The sequence below is a fragment of the Cherax quadricarinatus genome, chromosome 72 (assembly GCF_038502225.1).
Source record: "Cherax quadricarinatus isolate ZL_2023a chromosome 72, ASM3850222v1, whole genome shotgun sequence".
Classification (NCBI taxonomy): Eukaryota; Metazoa; Arthropoda; class Malacostraca; order Decapoda; family Parastacidae; genus Cherax; species Cherax quadricarinatus.
In genome coordinates this window covers 21,532,012-21,541,477 of record NC_091363.1, presented here as the reverse complement: position 1 = coordinate 21,541,477, position 9,466 = coordinate 21,532,012, and the positions used below count along the sequence as shown (strand labels likewise).

General features: G+C 38.8%; 1 protein-coding gene across 2 annotated transcripts in view; it reads left to right on the top strand.

Annotated features, from left to right (window-relative positions):
- The first annotated feature begins 215 nt into the window (after positions 1-215).
- LOC138854858 (neurotrimin-like) overlaps positions 216-9,466 on the top strand; it is a 306,853-nt gene continuing 297,602 nt past the window's right edge. For both annotated transcript variants that reach the window (XM_070100218.1, XM_070100217.1), the window contains exon 1: positions 216-339. In XM_070100218.1, the coding sequence (XP_069956319.1) occupies positions 250-339 (90 nt within the window). In that variant the 5' untranslated portion in view covers positions 216-249. The remainder of the gene's footprint in view (positions 340-9,466) is intronic.

Here is a 9,466-nt window from a genome sequence, read left to right as displayed (position 1 = left end):
AAGCTCGATCTTATTTCCCAAAATCACAGCTCTAGCGCTCTCCTCTCATTCTTAGGATCAAACCTGATTATTACCTTTTCCTCAGGCACTTATTCCCCCTACGGTTCAGCACTTTCCTGCGAACAATAAATACAGCCACAGTGGTTGACCAATTATTGTTGGTGATGGGTTATGTTTATTCAGTAATGTGAGTGTTGTTTCTTATCCCCAGGGGTGTGTTCATCCACTGCAGTGTCGCGAGGAGTGCCAATGTTCGTGGCCACCATCCCTAACGTAACCGTCACTGCTGGCCGTGACGCTGCGTTACCCTGCATCGTCAAAGATATTGGAGACTATAAGGTGAGTAACAGCTTCAGGGAGATCAATGTTTAATGAACCAGTGATTTCCTCAGGACACCTGTGAATGTTGGGAAACACCACTTGTTCTCAAGATATTTGTATTTGTGCAGGTCAACTGTGATTGCTTCAGTACAGCTGTAGTTGTTGAAAAACACCTGCGACAGTTTCAGGATACCCGTGGTTGCTTTAGGACGCTCGTAATTGTCTCAAGATACCGTTTTTATTTTAGGTCACGCGTTGTTCCTTTAGGACACCCATAGTTTAATAATGACGGCATTTTTTCCCATACAAGTTTTATAGGCTAAGAGTTGTTATCCAACCCTAAGATATTCTGCCATCCCTTGGGATGCGACCTACAACCGTCGACCAACACCCAGGTACCTACTTACTGCTAGGTGAAAAGGGGCAGCAGGTGCCAGAAAACACGTTGAAAGTTTCCACCCATACTGGAGAACAGAACCCCAGACACTCGATATGTCAACTGAGAAATCAACATCTTTTTCATTGACGAACTTTATCAGGTCTAAGGGGTCGACCGTAAGCCAGCAGAAGGCCTCGAACAGATGAGCAAAAACTCCAGCACATGTCTTCATATAACGAAGACCCGCGTCAGGAAAGACTTGTCCTGCTTCCTGACGAACCTTACGTAGCCAACCTTCTCAAAAGAACCAAATACAATTCTCAAATACAATATCTGTATTTATCACTGTTACGGCAACAAAAGTCTCGCTGCGAATAAATAAACTTTATTTTCCTTTTTTTTTTTTTTCTTTTTTATTTTTTTTTTTTTTTTTTTCTTGATGTTTTTTTTTTTTATGTTTCAATATGAGCATCAGCTTATCACTTCACTTGCTGTATAGTCCTTGTGGCTTAGCGCTTCTTTTTTTATTATAATAATTATCACTTCACTGTTACACTTGTTGGTTATGAAGTTCAGTACTGTTTGTAAATGTTACTTTTCTATGTTCCTTTAAAAAACATTGATATTAATATTTTTTTGGAGCAGGCTTTCTAAAAAATGTTTTTATTTACTTTAACATGTAATACTTTTGTTAAAAGTATAACAAAAAATACATCTTACTAAGCAAATCGTCTCCTTACTTTCTGAAGTCACTAATTCATTAATTTTACTTTTTGTTAAGTGCTAATTATAAGTAACAGTATTTAGATAATGGTAAAGAGGTTTTTGTGCCATTTATGGGTTGGGAAAAGGCGTATGAGAGGGTGGATAGGGAAACAATGTGGCAGATGTGTGATGTCACCGTGGTTGTTCAATATATTTACAGATGGGGTTGTAAGAGAAGTGAATGCTTGGGTGTTGCCAAGAAGTGTGAGGTTAAAATTTAAAGAATCTAACATAAAGTGGGAGTTGTCACAGTTGCTTTTTGCTGACGACACTGTGCTTGTGGGAGATTCTGAAAATAAGTTGCAGAGGTTGGTTGACGTGTTTGGTAAGGTGTGTAAAAGAAGGAAATTAAACGTGAATATGTGAATGAGTAAGGTGATGATTACAAAAAAAAAAAGTGACGAAAAACTGGGTATCAGATTGGAGGGAGAGAGTATGGATGAGGTGAATGTATTCAGATATTTAGGAGTGGACGTGTCAGCAGATGGGTCTATGAAAGATGAGGTGAACCATACAACTGATCAGGGAGATAAGGGTGAGTGGTGCACTTAGAAGTCTGTGGAAACAGAACTTTGTCCATGGAAGCAAAGAGGGGAATGTATGAGAGTATAGTTGGTGAATGGTACTACAAGGAGAAGGCTGGAGGCAGTGGAGATGTCATGCCTGAGGGCAATGTGTGGTGTGAATATATTGCAGAGAATTCGTAGTTTGGAAATTAAGAGGAGGTGCAGGATTACCATAATTATTATCCAGAGGGCTGAGGAGGGGTTGTTGAGGTGGTTCGGACATGTAGAGAGGAACAAAATAGAATGGCTTCGAGAGAGTATAAATCTGTAGTGGAGCTAAGGCGAGGTGGGGATCGGCCTAGGAAAGGTTGGAGGGAGGGGGTAAAGGAGGTTGTGTGTGCGAGGGGGGCTTGGACTTCTAGCAAGCATGCTTGAGAGTGATTGATAGGAGCGAATGGAGACAAACAGCTTTTAGGACTTGACGTGCTGTTGGAGTGTGAGCAAAGTAACATTTATGAGCAGTAGCAGCAACAGCAGCGACCTCAAAGTTCCATACTTTTCTCCAACTATCAGAGCCACCAATGCTCCTATGATGACCTAGTTACAAGCAAAACTGCACTACCCAACGTAGCACCCAGAATGACCAAAGATTACCAACAGTGAAGCCTACAAATCGAGAAAAATAGAGATCAAAGGAAGACTGCCCTCAAACCCAAAGCAACACCCCGCTGCCAGCCGAACAACGTAACCCTAAGCTTTGTATAACTACAACTTCTTCTTAACTACAACAATTCCTGTAGTATTATGAGGCGCAATCTCAGAGGAAACAGCACCAAGGCCAGCAAGAAAACACCGAAAAATCAACTATTCAACAAGTGTAGCCAGGAGGACGCCGGCCCAGCAACCACCCCTCTCACCACCGCTCAAGGCGACACCACAACAATAACAACAAACATGGCTGCCACCAGCCCATCCTCCCCTCTCTTCCCCGGATTCAACCTACCAAGTAGTCTCTCAGGTACGACCAACGATCCAGATACCCTAAAGTCATGCATCTCCACCTTAGTTATTGAAAATATGAATCTTCGAGAGACACTAACAAAACAAGACACCAGGATGACACAACTCGAGAACAAAATCCTCAGTCTTGAACAAAAGTTATCAACACCAGGAATGACTAACTGTGACAAGACCATCCAAACAGTCATAGATAGCCATACCCAACAAATAATATCTCTTAATACAAAGGTTGAAGATGCAGTAAAAGAATGGAAGAACAACTTAGATAACAAGTTCAGTGACTACTTTGCTCTCCAAGAAGATAAAACTGAGCAAGATAAACTATCAGACGCAGTAATAGTTAACAGTCCACTTTTTCCCAGTGATATGAACCAAACAAACAGTAAAGAAATTACTCTGCAGATCATAAAGGACCAAACAAAAGTTACAGTACCAGAGTCAGAAATAAAAGAAGCCAGGTTACTAGGATCCCATGGTGGAAAAAGTGTTATGCTTAGATTCCACTCACATGACAGGAAAAAAGACTTAATAATTGCATCTATTAAAGTAAAGAAAGAGGTATACATAAACGAGTGTCTTACCAAAAAAAGGTCAGAATCTCCTGTATAGAGTCAGAAAACTTAAGCGGGAGAATAATGACACAATACACCAATGCTTCACACGGGATGGGAAAATTCTAGTTAGGAAAACAAATGTAGGTCAACTGTACACAATCACGAACGAGAATGATCTATCACGATTTCTCAGGGATACTAATCTTACAGAGAATAACTAAACAATGTCCAACCAAAAAGCCTACGTAATGTAGTGTATGTTTTGCTCCAGTATTGTTCAAATTTCATAGTACAATCTCTTAGTAATTAAATAATCAACTACCTCATTATGTGATTTTACTAGTAAGCATAAATCACCTTATGTAATTTTCTTATTTACTATTGTTTGCTTAAATATTAGCTGAATTGATACTTTCTCTGTCCATATTACTACCTCATATTTTTTTAAATACTATTAATTGATATTACTTACTAAAATTAATAATTAATTACCATTTTTACTATCAGTAGAATTTACTCTTAACATTTTTGACATTATTTAATTACCATTACTTGTCTAATTACCATAACCTGTTTTAATACCACATTTACTATCTGAGAGTACTCTTAATTACCTTGTACTGCTAAATAACCTCAAGTATAACTACCAGTGCAATATTGAATCAAAATAACTCTTCTTAAAATTTAATACTTGAATCAAACATTACTTTTTCATTTTATTTTTGCTAATTAATCTTTTTTGTAATCATCATTATTACTTACTAAAATTTTATTAAACACCATATTTACTACCAGTCAATTTTACTTTTGTACATTAATCATTATTTTATACTTTTCTTAACATTTTGTTGCCAAATTTTCAAGTTTGTATATTCAACTCCAACCTCCTTTGTACCTGTGTACCTGTGTACCTGTCTACCATCTTACTATCATATTATAACCAAGTCATTGCCATTGTTATTTTTTACTTATTATTCTTTTGATACTTTAATTTGTGAATTTTATTTTGTCAATTTTAATCTAGTTATACTCTTGATCTTGTTAACAACCTATACCAGACCTTAGTGCAATTGCAAGTACCATTTTAATTATCCAAATCTCCCATCACTACAGAAATCAGTATTAGAACTCACCACATAATACAGGATATAAACAACCACTATTTAAACCTAAAAGATGAATGATCACGTTGACCCTGATCTAAACCTCCATAATCTAACACACAATCAAAACTTATTGGAAAGTAACTGGCTTTATTACACAGCATCACAAGCCAGCACTATACTGGACACCGTTGAAAGTCTATCAGTTCTTAACTACAACATCAGGTCCTTAGCAAACACTGTGATGACCTCCTGGCACTCCTTGAGTCACTAAAGACACCCTTCTCCTGCATTATTCTTACTGAGACCTGGCTTAAGCAGGACACAGTTGATATCTGCCCACTACCAGGATACACAGCAATCCACAACTGCAGACCATACCAAGTTGGGGGTGGTACTGAAATCTATTACTCTAACCAACTATCTTGTATTAGCACTAATTGCTTTAGTGATGAATATGGGGAATACATTTTTGCTATTTTTACTGTAAAAAACCTCAAGACGCCTATAACAATCGGTGTCATATACCGGATACCCCACACAAACATCCCAAACTTCAGTGAGAATCTAAAGTCACTAATAACAAACAGACAAATGAACAAGCACCACCTTCTCTTAGCTGGAGACTTCAACATCAACCTTGGCCTACCAGGTGATCAGACTGTAACTGATTTCATCAACAATATGAACAACACACTTCTCATACCAACAATAACTAAACCAACCAGGCTCACTGAAGCAAGTGCAACCATAATAGACCACATATGGACCAATATATTAGCCCCCCTTAAATCTGGGATAATCACAGACAGCACTACTGACCAATACCCAACCTTCCTCTTAACAAACATTAATAAGCCACCACTCAAATACAACAAAGTTTCATTTAGACTCCATGACGAGGCCTCAATAAGGAATTTCACAGCAGACCTAGAGACTGTTGACTGGCCTACAGAATTCTCCAATGCCAGTGGTATTGACGAGTGGACAGACATTTTTCTTAACAAAATACTTAGACTATGCAACAAAACTTGCATTTGTGGTCACAGAGGTGCCTGTGCTAACTTTCCTATGGTGTAGAAATATACCTAGTTGGATGAATCTTATTGTGGCTAGCTGGTCTAGTGGCTAACGCGACGGGCTGGAGTTTTGAGACTCTATGAACGCGGGTTCAATCCCGGCCGGGGTATGGTTTGTTTGCAATCGTGTCATTACGATTTCTTAAGTCACTATGCAACAAACATTGTCCTATAAAAACGAAACAGATCACGAGTAAACGGCTTGGTTGCCCATGGCTAACCAGCAGCATTCTGAAATCCATTGATAAGAAACACCAATATGAAAAGCAATATAGACAGGGCTTAATACACAAAGATATTCTTAAACAATATTCAACAGTTCTCACCAAATTAATAAAGAAAGCCAAACAACTGTACTACTCCAGCAGATTCACTGACACAAGAGGAGATATAAAAAAGACCTGGAAAACACTTTCCCAGATTCTGGGGACCCACAAACTTATAAAAAACAAGAATATTGTTCTAACTAAACCTCATGAAACACCACTGCATCCCACTGATACAGCTAACAAGATAAACGACTTCTTCTCAAACATAGGATCTAATCTCGCCAGTAAAATCCCACATACCAATACCCGTGCTGGGAACTACCTAGATGGGAATTTCCCAAATTCCTTCTATCTTGCACCAACTGAGCCCACGGAAGTCACCGGGATCATAAAGTCACTTAAAAATAACTCGGGGAATCTGTCTCACGTCCCACCATTATTGTACAAGCGAGCGGCCCATGTCCTTTCACATGCTTTACATTACTTTTTAACAAGTCACTAGAAACTAGCACTTTCCTGACACTACTCAACACAGCAAGGGTTACACCAATACATAAAGGTGGTGATCCTACAGACGTAAACAACTATAGGCCCATATCAAACTTACCATTGCTATCCAAAATCTTCGAGAAACTCGTGCACAGGAGACTGTATTCATTTTTAACGTCACAAAGCATACTCAACCCCTGCCAATTTAGATTCAGGAAAAATAAAAGCACTAATGATGCAATTATAAAAATGCTAGACCTGCTTTATACAGCATTGGAAAATAAGGAATATCCACAAGGAATTTTTATTGACCTAAGAAAAGCGTTTGACACAGTAGACCACGGCATCCTACTCCACAAACTTGACCACTATGGCATAAGAGGCCATGCGCTTGCATATTTTAAATCCTACCTTTCTAATAGGTATCAGTATGTCACCATTAAAGACACAGCCTCATCGATACGGCCACTTGATACTGCAGTTCTGCAGGAAAGTGTCCTTGGTCCCATGCTCTTCCTCATTTACATCAATGATCTTCCAAACATATCCCAATACCTGAAACCCATTCTCTTTGCTGACGACACGACTTATGTCATCTCCCACCCTAATCTTGCCACCCTCAATACCATTGTTAATGATGAGCTGCTCAAAATATCGACTTGGATGACACCCAATAAACTTACACTTAACACTGGCAAAACCTACTATATTATGTTTGGTAGCAGAGCAGGTGTTGCGCATCTTAACATTAAGATAGACAACACTCTAATTGCCAGACATAATGAGGGCAAATTCCTTGGCCTATACCTCGACAACAACCTAAATTTCAGCACCCATGTCCAACACATAACAAAAAAAAGTATCCAAAACGGTGGGGATCCTCTCCAAGATACGATACTACGTACCGCAAACTGCCCTTCTCACACTATACCATTCACTTGTATATCCATACCTCACCTATGCTATCTGTGCTTGGGGTTCAACTGCAGCAACACACCTAAAGCCAATAATAACCCAACAAAAAGCCGCAGTAAGAATAATCACTAAATCCCATCCCTGGCAACACACCCCCCACTCTTCATAGATCTAAACTTACTCCCTGTTCAGAACATCCACACTTACTACTGTGCAATCTATATCTACAGGACCTTAAATTCCAATATTAACCTTGACCTAAAACGCTTTCTTGATAGTTGTGACAGGATCCTCAGGCATAACACCAGACACAAACATCTCTATGACATTCCCCGTGTTCGACTAAACCTTTGCAAAAATTCAATGTATTTCAAAGGACGTAAAATCTGGAACACCCTACCTTAAAACTCTAGAACTGCAGACACATTCATCACTTTCAAAACTACAGTTAGAAAACATCTCCCTGATCCACCCCGACAACTAACATGATAACTATCTGGTGGTTCACAATTACACTCACTCACCCACTGACTATAAACCCAGAAATACTAATCTTAATCTTAAAATAATAAATCCTAACTAGTCATAAGTTTGCCTATGATACTCAAACATAGACACCTTGTATTGTTCCAAAGCAAAAGCATTCACATTGCTAAACTCACAAATTATGATGTCACTTAGCCTTAATACCATAATCTGTAAGGATTTAATGTTAAGAATTAATCTAAGTCTGCCCGAAATGCCTAGCCATGCTAGGTGTCCTAGTGGCTCCCTCTGTAATTAGTATTTTATAACATGTTAACCACACAATACCCAAAACCTGTAACCCCCACATTGTAACCATTATAGAGAATAAACTTAATTGAATTGAAATGAAGGGATTCAGGGAAACCGGCAGGCCGGACTTGAGTCCTGGAGATAGGAAGTACAGTGTCTGCACTCTGAAGGTGTGTTAATGTAGCAGTTTTATAACTGTAGTGTACGCACGCCTCTGGCAAGACATTGATGGAGTGAATGATGAAAGTTTTTCTTTTTCGGGCCACCCTGCCTTGGTGGGAGACGGCCGATGTGTTAATGGAATTTCTAAAACACTCCCATTTAAAGCAATTCAGAAGAATTATTGGTTACCTAAAGAAATTTCTAAAAATCCTTTTTAGTATTTTATTCTCTTTCTCTATAATAGTTTGCAAAATGCCATTATAAATAAAAATACAAAAAAAAATAATAATTATTATTATTATTATTATTATTATTAAGAAAATCTGCTGCTTAAAATTTTTTACTGATATGCGAGAGAATTGTTATGAAATGTATAGGCAATTTGCCCACAAGTTCTCAAAAAAAATGAGAGAAAAAAAGGTTGGCTATCCCTGTTCTAGATATGAAGTCTGGCAGTGCTTCTAATATTCCAAGAACAATGTTCTAAAAATAAATGGAAAGCTGATCATTACGATGGTGGGCAGATTAAGCAGTGGGTAGCTAGCTGAGCGGAGCAATAATGTTGCTGGATCTTTTTTACCAAAGTCTTCCATCGATGCGATATTACCGTACATTTCCACTGATGAGATCACTGAAGGATTGGGTATTATCACGAGGAGACGAAGAATTATATGCTATATTTCACATGATGTACTGCCTAATGCCCTGGGTATCAGGGTGGCAGATATCAGACTATATATGTAGTGCAGGTGATGGAGGGATCAGTCATTACTCACGAAATCGTAATGACACTATTGCAAGCAAACCATACCACGGGTGGGGTTAGAACCCGCGATAAGAGTGTCATAAAACTCCAGACCGTCGCGTTAGCTACTGGACCAGCTGGCTACAAGATTCGTCCAACTATAAAAAAAAGGCATTTGTGGTTACAGTGGTGCCTATGCTAACCTTCCTATGGTGTAGAAATATACCAAGTATATTGAAGCTAACTGGCCCAGTGGCTAGGGCGTCTCTGATCGCGGGTTCTAGCTTCTCCCGTGGTATGGTAATATGTTGGGTCCGTTGAGCTCCGCTTACGAGTATCATAACTGGAGTTCGTGAGAGTTAGGGAGCCATTTATTTGCAAA